This window comes from Lissotriton helveticus, chromosome 1_1 (genome assembly GCF_964261635.1).
Source record: "Lissotriton helveticus chromosome 1_1, aLisHel1.1, whole genome shotgun sequence".
Taxonomy (NCBI): Eukaryota; Metazoa; Chordata; class Amphibia; order Caudata; family Salamandridae; genus Lissotriton; species Lissotriton helveticus.
Window position 1 is genome coordinate 1737454304 of NC_136057.1, and position 13712 is coordinate 1737468015.

The 13712-nt window shown below is 48.7% G+C and overlaps 1 protein-coding gene across 5 annotated transcripts in view; it reads right to left on the minus strand.

Moving 5' to 3' along the window:
- The window catches only part of DHPS (deoxyhypusine synthase), a 352040-nt gene that overhangs the window by 195276 nt on the left and 143052 nt on the right, over nt 1–13712 (minus strand). For 2 of the 5 annotated variants that reach the window (XM_078689208.1, XM_078689207.1), the window contains exon 2: nt 5335–5658. In XM_078689208.1, coding sequence (XP_078545334.1) covers nt 5335–5607 — 273 coding nt within the window. In that variant the 5' untranslated portion in view covers nt 5608–5658. Of the gene's footprint in view, nt 1–5334; nt 5659–6321; nt 6460–8154; nt 8299–13712 lie in introns of those variants that run through there. The other 3 variants (XM_078689203.1, XM_078689205.1, XM_078689204.1) reach the window with 3 other exon arrangements.

The following is a 13712-nucleotide window of genomic DNA, read 5'->3' on the forward strand; positions in this document are numbered from 1 at the left end:
GCTTCAGAGTGGAGCTTCAGAGTGCAGAGTGGAGCTTCAGAGTGGAGCTTCAGAGTGCAGAGTGGAGCTTCAGAGTGGAGCTTCAGAGTGCAGAGTGGAGCTTCAGAGTGGAGCTTCAGAGTGCAGAGTGGAGCTTCAGAGTGGAGCTTCAGAGTGGAGCTTCAGAGTGGAGCTTCAGAGTGGAGCTTCAGAGTGGAGCTTCAGAGTGGAGCTTCAGAGTGGAGCTTCAGAGTGGAGCTTCAGAGTGGAGCTTCAGAGTGCAGCTTCAGAGTGGAGCTTCAGAGTGCAGAGTGGAGCTTCAGAGTGCAGATTCAGAGTGGAGCTTCAGAGTGCAGAGTGGAGCTTCAGAGTGGAGCTTCAGAGTGCAGAGTGGAGCTTCAGAGTGGAGCTTCAGAGTGGAGCTTCAGAGTGCAGAGTGGAGCTTCAGAGTGGAGCTTCAGAGTGCAGAGTGGAGCTTCAGAGTGGAGCTTCAGAGTGCAGAGTGGAGCTTCAGAGTGGAGCTTCAGAGTGGAGCTTCAGAGTGGAGCTTCAGAGTGGAGCTTCAGAGTGGAGCTTCAGAGTGGAGCTTCAGAGTGGAGCTTCAGAGTGGAGCTTCAGAGTGGAGCTTCAGAGTGGAGCTTCAGAGTGGAGCTTCAGAGTGGAGCTTCAGAGTGGAGCTTCAGAGTGGAGCTTCAGAGTGGAGCTTCAGAGTGGAGCTTCAGAGTGGAGCTTCAGAGTGCAGAGTGGAGCATCAGAGTGCAGAGTGGAGCTTCAGAGTGCAGAGTGGAGCTTCAGAGTGCAGAGTGGAGCTTCAGAGTGGAGCTTCAGAGTGCAGATTCAGAGTGGAGCTTCAGAGTGCAGAGTGGAGCTTCAGAGTGGAGCTTCAGAGTGCAGATTCAGAGTGCAGAGTGGAGCTTCAGAGTGGAGCTTCAGAGTGGAGCTTCAGAGTGGAGCTTCAGAGTGGAGCTTCAGAGTGGAGCTTCAGAGTGGAGCTTCAGAGTGGAGCTTCAGAGTGCAGATTCAGAGTGGAGCTTCAGAGTGCAGATTCAGAGTGCAGAGTGGAGCTTCAGAGTGGAGCTTCAGAGTGGAGCTTCAGAGTGGAGCTTCAGAGTGGAGCTTCAGAGTGGAGCTTCAGAGTGGAGCTTCAGAGTGGAGCTTCAGAGTGGAGCTTCAGAGTGGAGCTTCAGAGTGGAGCTTCAGAGTGGAGCTTCAGAGTGGAGCTTCAGAGTGGAGCTTCAGAGTGCAGAGTGGAGCTTCAGAGTGGAGCTTCAGAGTGCAGAGTGGAGCTTCAGAGTGCAGATTCAGAGTGGAGCTTCAGAGTGCAGAGTGGAGCTTCAGAGTGGAGCTTCAGAGTGCAGAGTGGAGCTTCAGAGTGGAGCTTCAGAGTGCAGAGTGGAGCTTCAGAGTGCAGATTCAGAGTGGAGCTTCAGAGTGCAGAGTGGAGCTTCAGAGTGGAGCTTCAGAGTGCAGAGTGGAGCTTCAGAGTGGAGCTTCAGAGTGGAGCTTCAGAGTGGAGCTTCAGAGTGGAGCTTCAGAGTGGAGCTTCAGAGTGGAGCTTCAGAGTGGAGCTTCAGAGTGGAGCTTCAGAGTGGAGCTTCAGAGTGGAGCTTCAGAGTGGAGCTTCAGAGTGCAGAGTGGAGCTTCAGAGTGGAGCTTCAGAGTGCAGAGTGGAGCTTCAGAGTGCAGAGTGGAGCTTCAGAGTGCAGAGTGGAGCTTCAGAGTGCAGAGTGGAGCTTCAGAGTGCAGAGTGGAGCTTCAGAGTGCAGAGTGGAGCTTCAGAGTGCAGCATCAGAGTGGAGCTTCAGAGTGGAGCTTCAGAGTGGAGCTTCAGAGTGGAGCTTCAGAGTGGAGCTTCAGAGTGGAGCTTCAGAGTGGAGCTTCAGAGTGGAGCTTCAGAGTGGAGCTTCAGAGTGGAGCTTCAGAGTGGAGCTTCAGAGTGGAGCTTCAGAGTGGAGCTTCAGAGTGGAGCTTCAGAGTGGAGCTTCAGAGTGGAGCTTCAGAGTGGAGCTTCAGAGTGGAGCTTCAGAGTGCAGAGTGGAGCTTCAGAGTGCAGAGTGGAGCTTCAGAGTGCAGAGTGGAGCTTCAGAGTGGAGCTTCAGAGTGGAGCTTCAGAGTGCAGAGTGGAGCTTCAGAGTGGAGCTTCAGAGTGTCAAGAGCAATGCCAATAGCTCTAACTTTAACAAAGGCAAAACCATTGCATTGTAAATGCTTGTTCTACATGCGAATGTTTCACTGAACTCCCGCCATGACACGAAGCCTTCAACTACAGACTGTGTTTACTGTGCCTCACACACCACTCCATGATAACCAGCAGCCTTGTGCCGCAGACTCTACATATACATGATATGCACTGTTGCAACACGACAAACAGCGTAATACAGCAGACATGTTTTACTACCCGAAATGATACCATGATACAACACAAGGAGCAACCTTCAGCAGCAGACTGCATGCTGCGCCACTCTGACAACATTACCAGCAGCATTCTACTGCAGACCGGAAACACCGCCATGTGTTTAAAAACACAACCACCAGACTTCAGCTGCAGACAATGTATCTGCATGGTGTACCAACCATATAAAATAACCATTATTCTGCAGTAGCAGACTCTTCACCACATGTGCACAATACATCATTCTGACACCACGTCTGTACACCAGTTACTACAAGTTCATGGCACAGCTGTGTTTACTGCAGGCCGGGGTCACGACGTGTGAATGGCACACCACCCAATACAACATAATTGGCAGTCGGCGGCTGCACTCTTCACCACATACGTGCAGTGCAACAATTTAACAGAACACTGCCAGCAGCCTTCGGTTTAGGAGCATGTTTAGTGCACGTGAAAGGCTCCCTACTCAGATAAAACACGGTCATACGTTTTCAACTGCAGACTGCTTTACTACACATGCACGATAAAGCACTCTATCTAATACAAGTCAATCGTGTGCACGATTCACCAGTCGCAGCCAGCAACTTTTAGCTACTTTACTACTCGTGCGGGATACAGCACTTAACGAAGATTACACTCCTCGGATATATATCAACCACTGTTTATGAAAATCTCTTGTTGCATGACTAACAGGTGTAGTGAATCTCCCGAATGATACTCCTTTTACTAGTGAGAAGAATGAAATGCGGACCCAGCCGCACCTTGAGCCAATCTGCGACACAGCTTGCATGAAGATTTCTGCAGCCAGTGCTGAACGGAAAGCACAAATTACAACTAGGGACATATGCATGCTGCTTCATAGGCAGATGGGCTGGCGTGCGGGCCTTATCGAGGTCTCAGAGTCACGAGTCCTGGAACACTCGTGACCTTCACCACCACTACTCGCTGGTTCTTGTCCCGCCTTGAATCTATTGTAGCACGGCCACGAGTCGCGCACCAGTAACGGACAAATATCCATGCTCCAGCTTTTAAAACTCTCCTGGTCTTACTTTATCCACTGTGCTAACAGAAATGAATCAATAACGCACATCCGTTGCTCCCCGGTGAATCAAACCCTCCACTCGACAGTCTGCTGCTTGACAATGTCCCCAAACCCTGAAACTGCCCCCTGCTAATGTCCCCAGACCCAGAAATTGCCACCTGCCAATGCCCCAGAACCCTGGAAAAGCCCCCTGCCAATGTCCCCAGACCCAGAAACTGCCACCTGCCAATGCACCAGAACCCTGGAAAAGCCCCCTGCCAATGTCCCCAGACCCTGAAACTGCCCCTGCCAATGTCCCCTGACCCAGAAACTGCCACCTGCCAATGCACCAGAACCCTGGAAAAGCCCCCTGCCAATGTCCCCAGACCCTGAAACTGCCCCTGCCAATGTCCCCAGACCTAGAAACTGCCACCGGCCAATGCCTCAGACCCTGGAGCTGGCCTCTGCCAATGCCCCAGACCCTGGAGCTGGCCTCTGCCAATGCCCCAGACCCTGGAGCTGGCCTCTGCCAATGCCCCAGACCCTGGAGCTGGCCTCTGCCAATGCCCCAGACCCTGGAGCTGGCCTCTGCCAATGCCCCAGACCCTGGAGCTGGCCTCTGCCAATGTCCCAGACCCTGGAGCTGGCCTCTGCCAATGCCCCAGACCCTGGAGCTGGCCTCTGCCAATGCCCCAGACCCTGGAGCTGGCCTCCGCCAATGCCCCAGACCCTGGAGCTGGCCTCCGCCAATGCCCCAGACCCTGGAGCTGGCCTCCGCCAATGCCCCAGACCCTGGAGCTGGCCTCCGCCAATGCCCCAGACCCTGGAGCTGGCCTCCGCCAATGCCCCAGACCCTGGAGCGGGCCTCCGCCAATGCCCCAGACCCTGGAGCGGGCCTCCGCCAATGCCCCAGACCCTGGAGCGGGCCTCTGCCAATGCCCCAGACCCTGGAGCTGGCCTCTGCCAATGCCCCAGACCCTGGAGCTGGCCTCTGCCAATGCCCCAGACCCTGGAGCTGGCCTCTGCCAATGCCCCAGACCCTGGAGCTGGCCTCTGCCAATGCCCCAGACCCTGGAGCTGGCCTCTGCCAATGCCCCAGACCCTGGAGCTGGCCTCTGCCAATGCCCCAGACCCTGGAGCTGGCCTCTGCCAATGCCCCAGACCCTGGAACTGGCCTCTGCCAATGCCCCAGACCCTGGAACTGGCCTCTGCCAATGCCCCAGACCCTGGAACTGGCCTCTGCCAATGCCCCAGACACTGGACTGCCACCTGCCAATGCCTCACACCCTAGAAATGCTACTTGCCAATGCCCCACACCCTAGAAATGCCGCCTGCCAATGCCCCACACCCTAGAAATGCCACTTGAAAGAGGCAGTTAGAAACAAGCAAAATATTCGATAGGTGGTAGGAGTTAAAGAGACCGTAAGCTTGGAGCCATGGGTGAATCACAATCTAGGTTACATGTTACAGGTAAGGTAACATCTAGGTTAGGCATCATCTAGGTTACATGTAACCTGTTAAAGGTTACATTCAAGAAGAGATAGTAAGGCATGGTTAACGTTAGTTTGGTTCAAAAGTGCATACGGCTAGGTTTACTGCTGCATGACATTCTGCTTTGTGTGGCATCGCTGGGTAATGAGCACAAACCCCCAAAAGTAATCTCCTCAATATAGTTTAATTCCCCACAATGCAGACACGCCTCCTATCTGCACGCCGGGGCTTTCATCAAATACAGAATTACATACTGCCCTAGCTACACTAGTTTCAGTAGCACTGAATAGAACTGGTTCAACCAACATTGAGTCAAACATCAAAACACTTGCTGTTCCTATTCTACTTTGCCGACACTGTGCCCAGAGCAATAACTGAGCACAGAATCAAACCTCCAGCGTCTTCCTACATTAATGTGTGTATTAGCCTGTATATGGCACGTGAAACTCACCATTGCGTTGACCTCTCGCACTGCCTGGCCAAAGTGTGTGGCCTGGAATCCGGTGGTGTAGAAGGACTGTAGTAAGGCATGATAGTCCACACCTTGGTTGAAGTCGTAACCCCGGACCTGCGGAGTGCTCTCGGGGAGTGGGGAGCTCCGCTTAAGGACGGCCTCCTGTGCAATAGATGGAGGCAAGCCTTCAGCCATCATGTCTTTGGAGCCACCGGCTGAGGGGTAGACAGGTGTCTGCTCTGCAGCCGGTGTGTGCTGCGTGGCTGGCATGGGCTCTTCGGGATCCAGGTTAGCAGACGGAGGTTCTTGCAACGTAGGGGCCTGTGAACAGAACGACAGAAGGTTTGAAACAAGCAAGGTATAAGTTGCAGGCTCAGAAATGCTCCAGGAGCACAGCACACCACATATAACAATTCCAGGTCACAAAAAGAATAAAACAGGTACAGGTAAAATAAATATTGAATAGGTACCCTGAATCTTTCTCATAATTACCAAGCTTCTTGGTAGGATAGATAGCCTTTCATTCCTCTCTTCACATTCCCTGCCCCACTTACAGTCACCATTTTTGTTGTCCTTTCTTTGCTGCCATTTTCAGATACTCTCTTTCCTGTTACTTCTTTCAGCTCCATTTGTTTCTCGCCTCAGCATTTCAACTCATATCAGGTTGACATCGTTATTAACCTCACTCATTCTAAAGCGCCTGTCTTCCACAGTCATTTTCCCTCCCCTGGCCTCCCTTTGAGAATAAGCCCTTCCTCCTCTGTTACGTACAACATTTTATTGTGGATACAACCCCTCATCTTCCTTTTTATCAGCATTTATGTTTCCCCTTCACTTTCTGGTTTCTCTTTGCACAGTCTCCATCAGAAATCATTACCTTCGCCCTCCCGTAGGTCTTTGATTTGATCACCTCCTGCCCATTTTCTTTTCTTATTTAAAGATCCAAATTCCACCTCATGCCTCCCACTTCCTCCATATCAGTACCTTCACTTGTAACCTCCGCTCGACTCCACTCCTTTGAGCTATCCTTCCACACATCTCCCTCTGCATCTTCCTCCCGAATGTCCACCTCTCCCACTATAATTGACCCTTCAGCTTCATCAATGTTTAGCTTCCCTTTCTAATTTCCGATTTGCTCTTTTCTCCCTCGGGCCCTCCCAGTTATTGTCCGATCACTTCACCTCGTCATTCCATTTTGACCACTCCCCACCATCACATCATCCCTTCTCATTTGAGACTCCTTTCTGCACCACCCAATTACCCGCCCTCACCCGTCCTTCTCATGCTTCATCAACTTCTGTGCACATTTTCCCCCACCCACATCTTCACTAAACTCTATCCATTTTAAGTCTTACCGTTCCACATCCCTACCCGCCCTTATACCACTCTGTCACAACTTCTTTTCATTCACCGTCTTCTTGTCTAAAGCCTAAGATTCTAAACTTTACTCACTCGCCCCTTCTTTCCTTCGTCCCTGTTTCTTCGCTACTCTTGTGTTTTCTCACTCTCACCCTTACTCTTCTGCCATCATCTCTGCTCGTCTTTCTCCCTCACTTACAATCCTCCTCACCGTCACAACATGTCGAATCTCTAGCAGTTCACTCCTATCCTATGTATTTCACTCCCTTCCTTCCCTGGAACTATTCCATATCCCTGCGTGTCCACTAATCAACTAGCCACTTTCTGTCTTTCCTTTTGCCCATCTTCTCTCCTCAACAGCCCTCTTTCTGTCAACTATCACCCTATCCCTTAACATAATTTCCATCACTCTCCCCTTCACCTTACTCGACCCCATTACACCAAATACCCTCTTCTCTTCCCATTTCAACCTTCTAAGGAGTACATGAATGTTTATGCTGTTTAAGAGGAAACGGGTCTGCTCAAGTGCAATTCTCTGATAACCGTTCAACAGTACCGCAGGTGGATCCTGCAAGTTGAAATTATTGAATAACTGTAAAATTAACCCTACAGCTCCCATTCCTTTTCTCTAGGATCCCTTTTAATACCTTCTCATCATTTGCGCTCCCTCAAGCTTCTCCCCCCGTCCCCTTTTCCTTCTTCTTAAATTAATTCCCTGCATTCTCTTCCTCTCTTTAGTTCTATACCAAGGTTCATTTGAGCCCTCCTTGCGCTTTATTTATGCTTTTGTACATAGGAAGGACATTACCTAATGTGTTAAGGGCGCTTTACTATAAAAACAGGTTTCATTACAACAGATACAAAGTCACATATACTAGTTACAATAATTATAAACGGCAAACGGTCGAAACTAATAGACAGACGTTCGTTTGGTCGTTTCAAAGGCACACATTATATACAGATTGTAGGAGGTGGTGAAGGTAGTAGCGGAGAGGTGAAACAGGAGTGCAACTAGAGTCAGACCTAGGCACAATTATCTTGGGAGAGGGTTGCCTAATGGGACCGCTGGCCATAATGCCTTTGTAGCAGAAGGGCTTTCAACACCCATTTTAATTGCTAGATTTCATGTCCCTTTCTCCTCGGCAAGGAGGGATGTCTGCTCCCAATCAAACACTCTTGCCTAAAACATGTTTAAAGAAAGGCTGGAACATTTTCTGAGCATGCCGGGTTGGGGATGTGCGTGTGTGCGCAAAATCGAAACTGCATTCTCTAAAAGCGAGAAGAATGGAGCGGAATATGCGAGGTGATTGGCTATTGTAAAGAGAATGTAGCATAGCGGCCAAAGTCGCCGATCTCTGGGAAACAATTACTCCGTAGAAAGTTACACCATAGAAAGACAAGTGCCTAGAGTCCTCCCAACACCCTTCGCTTATTCCAGCCCGTATCCCCTGTGCTCACCCCCGGCACGCACCCTCTCGGATCCCTCAGTTCCACCAGTTCCACCAGGTTGGGACCTCACTGGGCTCCTCCCCATGCCCCTCCCCTGAGCCGGGTTGTCACTGGGAGCCGCCATCTTGCGCTACACCGCTTCAGGCCTCGCCCGGGCATCGACAGAGAAGAAAGACAAACTAAGCGCGACATAGAGGGAAGACAAGCTCTGCGCGGCATGGAGAGAGAGGAGAGACTAGATAAGGACCTGGCCGCAAGGAAAGACGACCTAAGCTGTAGCTATAGCGACGGATCTAATGGACTTAAGAAAACGTTCACAGGGTATGGTAACTAAAGACAAAAGGGATCCTTAAAACAAATAAATGCCGAAAATACCCGGCGTAGAAAAGTAGCGTTGCCATCTAAACCTGTACATAGGACAACTAGGGTTGCTACTTGGCCGTTACTTTTGGTACCCGTTGCTATAAAAAAGTAAAATCATCTACAGCCTGTATTTTTAACTGTTAACATGTCTTTTAAACGTGCTCTTGAGCTGAGGTAACGACCTCTGACTAATATTTAAAGTAAAGGCAGAAACTTCATGTTACAAATGAATACTTTTGATTTTGTTTAAAGTCATTCAGTGCTTTAAATGAGAATAAATAAGTGCAGGAACTCATTAAAATGAGCTAGAGGTGTAGTGTGTGTCCGGGGCTAAGGGCAAGACATAATGATACTTAACAACTTCCATACTAGTTGCAGCACACACCAAAACACATGATAACTGTGTTTATATAAACAAAGCAGGTTAACTCATTACACAAAATGAACGAGAAATGCGATAATATGTTAAAAAATTTTTTTGCAATAGTTGCTTCTTCTTAATGCCACACTGTTAATTGATGTTTGCCACTATACTATATATTTTTTAGCACGTGAGTAGGAAGAAACTGAAAATACCTGCACTTCAAACTAAAGCTCTTATGGCACCAAGCAAATGAAGCAAATAATCATGACCCTCCCCAGAAGATATCTCTTCCATCGATCTATCCATTCATCCTTTATCCTACCATTCACCTGCTTATGTCCACCATTTATCCTTTACATTCTGTCGTCTATTCAGTTTTTCATCCATCATTCAGTTTTTCACCATTCCGTCTGTCTACCCTTCATATCCAAACCTATCCATTGAGCCATCTTTGAACCTATCCATTCATCCTTTCACTTATGCATCTCTTTATCCACCCTATCGGTCATCCATCGAACCTTTCACTCGTCTATCCATCAACCCTTTTCTCTCCTTTCTACCATCCACTCTTTTATTCCAGCCACCCTTTCACTCAATCCCTCCTTTCACTCATCCATCCTCTCTCCCTTTCATTCATCCATCCATCCAATCTTTCACTTATCCACCCATCATCCGCCCTTTTATCCAGTCATCCACCCTCTTTCACCCATACATCCATGCACTCATCCATCCATCCATTCACTCATCCATCCATTCATCCATCTATACATCCACCCTTGCTCACTCCTCCATCCACTCACTCACTCACCCACCAGTCCTCCATACTACGTTATTCATGAACCTTTGTCGCCGCAGACATGTGCATTGCTATGTGTGAAATTTTCATATTTTCATTGTAATTATGAGTGACATTCAACGACTATGAGTGACACATTCTTGCAAGCAAAATTTAGCAATGAAGACGAGGGAATCATATAAATATCAGAAATGCAATCATTTGAGTTTAGCTGCTAATGTTTCAGATTGCTTAAGTGTGACATTTTCATAGATTCAGTGGATTTATGAGAGTCAGGCAACAACTAGATGTGTAACACTTAGAGTGGCACTTAAGTGTGACCAAAATCATGGAATAAAGTAAAGGGAAATGACAAATATCAGAAATCACACACATTTGAGCAACAAGAAAAAACTCTGCATGCAGGTGCTTTTGAAGCTATTATTTAATTTCTAATAAAAAAATCCGCACCCTCCACCCCAACCCCAGCTTCAGGTGCGGCCGAACCACAAGTAACAAAGGGATCTCTGTAACAAAAACAGAAACTCACGGAACTATCCACATACAATACAGTACAATACAATATGCTTTTTTGAAGGAGGCATATTAACCCTCTATGCTACTTAATGATGAGAGTGAAAACTGCCAGTAGAGAAAATTCTGACCTCTCTCCAGCTGGAACAATAATCACATGACTTTTCTCTGACTTGGCAAGTCTAACTGTGCTGAGAAAATAAAGGGTGCTGCTGTCAAGCAAGGATGTGAAACACTTTGCACTACTAATAAATCAGCAAAACTGCTAGTTTAGACAGAACGTAGCGCATTTTTAGCATAGACAGACAACTCTAGTTTGCCCATTTGCAAGGCCATGTGTCTTGCTGGAGCCCCCTAATCATTTCCGTAACAAACATTTTAAATGTCAGCAGCAGAAAATTATTAAATTAATATCTGACTTCACTGAATCTCTTTACAGCTGTCAGAACAATCCACCGAGTGGATCGCTAGCCTGTCTCTTCTTCAGAGTCAGATAGCGAGCCCTGCTGCAGTGTCTCATAGAGAAAGCCTTCTACGTACAGACAGGGTAACTGAGTAATTCGGCGATTGGAAGGTAGGTGCCTCAGTGCAGAAAGCAGTTAGATTAGCGCTCAAGGGGCCTCTTGGATCACATTGTAGAGAGAAAGTACGGGAAGTGTGGTAATCCGCCGCCCTTGCGCCTGATACAATTTCTATGTTTAAAGTATTGCCCTGCACTGACTTTTCACTACCTGGAGTGCTGCGCTTTGAAAAACACATGTGCACACTAGCAGGTAAAATTAATTTTGACCCTGCTCTGTCAAGCACAGTGTGACGGTGAGCACCGGACATTATTCAAATGAGCCCTGCGGAATAGCTCAGCAGGGTCTCAGATCGGGCTACAGAAGTGGCGCCTTGGCTGCCAGACAGTTCCACTCCTGCTCATTAGCACTCTCAGCCAATGAGCCTACCTTTTCATGAGTACCGGTACTCTCCGCGTCAGTAGAGAAGTGCCGGTACTCAGAGTGACAAATCTAAGAAGTGCCGGTACTCAGCACCGGTGAGTACCAGCCCATTTAAAGCACTGGTCCTATTTAGACAGTCCATCTCTTTGCAGACTCTTAAAACAAGTGGCCGGTATTTTTCTCTTGGAAAGGTGGCAATCCTACTTGTTCCACCTGTCCATTTTGTTTACCAGCATGATCGGTATTTTAGTGCCCCGTCCAATACAAACAATAGGAAAAGCACCTATAGCTGGTATTTGTTGCCCTTATCAGAACATACTTAAGAAAGTAAGTATAAGAAGAAACCACTTTAAAATGTGTTCTACATGTATCTTAATGATACCTTACTGTTAATTAAAGCAAAGACAAGAAGGCCATGTTAAGTTCTATTTAAGTATCACACCCAACTGCAACTCACCTGCAGCGTTGCTTCGGGAGTCATGAGGGGAACGGCCTGCACAGTAGCCATCTTGCGCCGTGAGGGAAACGGCCAGCGTGAGCGCGTGGCGACCACAACTACAACCCCCAGCAGCCCCCAAGGATTCAAGGCGCACCTGTGACACCTCAGTCTGCGCCCGGAGGCGCTACAAATTCGCCAAGCGCCCCCCACAGCGCGGGACCAACTGCAACTCACCCGCAGCGTTGCTTCGGGAGCCGTGAGAGGAACAGCCTGCACAGGAGCCATCGGGCGCCGTGAGGGAAGCAGCTGAGCACTCTCTTCAACGTCGTGAGGGAAACGGCCAGCGTGAGTGCAGGGCGACCACAACTACAACCCCCAGCAGCCCCCGGGGATCCAAGGCGCTCCTGTGACGCCTCAGTCTGCGCCCGGAGGTGCTACAAATTCATCAAGCGCCCCCTGCAGCGCGGGACCAACTGCAACTCACCCGCAGCATTGCTTCGGGAGCCGTGAGGGGAACGGCCTGCACAGTACTCATCGGGCGCCTTGAGAGGAACGGCTGAGCGCTCTCTTTCACGCCGTGAGGGATATGGCCAGCGTGAGCGCGGGTCAACCACAACTACAACCCCCAGCAGCCCTGGGGATCCAAGGCGCACCTGTGATGCCTCAGTCTGCGCCTGGAGGCGCTATAAATTCGCCAAGCGCCCCCCGCAGCGCAAGACGCGCGCGGGCGGTGCCCGGGCAAAGCCCGGGCCAAGGGCGGGCCTGTCCTAGCCCGTCACAGCCAGGAAGAGGCAGGGCAGGGGTCCCCTCCTAACAACCAGGACCCCAATCGGAATACAGAACTAAGGGAAAGGTACTGTGCCTTAAAGTCATGTCCCCATAATGAACTATGAGTGACTGGAGATACAGAATGACGCCCTAGACGCTCCCCTAACTTTGATGCCTGTTACTCCAAATTGACTTCTTGTATCTTGATATCTTTCTGCTGCTATTGTCCTTGGGTTAATTAATATTTTATTATTCCCCTGGTTTTTAATCCTTATTCTAACACTGTACAGTATGTTTGTTAGCGTGGGATTTTGTATTCTTGTGCAATATATATATTTTACCTAACATACGTTACTTTTACGGTTTATCTACCCTGTATTTTATTATTAATGGACTACGTAAAACATCAAGTTCCAGCATATCGTGTACGCTTGTGTGATAGATAAAATACATCTTGTACCACGCACCACTTTAAAGCCAAACCCACATCGCACTTTATTCTTGATTCTTAATGCTGACATATTGCCAAACTGTTTCTACGGGCCCACCGAACAGCTGCACAACAGTCTCTGTTGTACTGTTTTCTACCAGCATATGCCACTTTACTTAAGGCCCATTTATCTTGCACTTTACTACTAGTGGGCTGCTTAATATCCAAAGTCTTTGCATACTGAGTTTACCTGTGGAAGACTAATTTATACCATGTAGCACGTGCCACTTTAAAGTCAACCTAACTTGCACTTTATTCTGAGAGGTGGTACCTTATAGCAAGAGATCCGTTAAGGGGGCAAACTCTTTGTTTAGTAAGGACTTAAGGCCTTAGGATTTTACGGGGTTAACATCCATTGCTCTGTATTAGCCTCCACTAGATTCATCTTCAGCCACTACATTATATTCGGGGAAGTAACAACTATGCCCCTGTAGGCACCTATAGGGCCATTCATTATCCTTTGTCTGTGTAGCCCTCTTTGCTGTATTATCATGGCAATGAGGAAGATAGCTAAGCCTTTTATTTATAAATCATGCACTACGATCGACTCATTTCTGGTCAAAGCAGGTACTGTCCTTTCAGAAGAAATCGATCATACTGAGAGGCGTCTCTCCATGGGCTCAAGCTATATGGGGGCAGAAAAGGGGAATGGGGACATGGTCCCCTCTGGTCCCTCTGGCCCCTCCAGTGAGAACGGCTCCAATAAATCGACCAATAATTCATTTTCAGTTGAGAAGCTGGATCCGGTCGTCATTGATACGGGAGGGATTAGTGGGGATTCTACCCGAATATCTATGACCCCTAGTTTGATCATCCCCGAAAGCCCCCCGTGATCGAAAAAGACCAGGGGACACAGAAAGACTACCCTAGAACAGGGGAATCCCAATTCT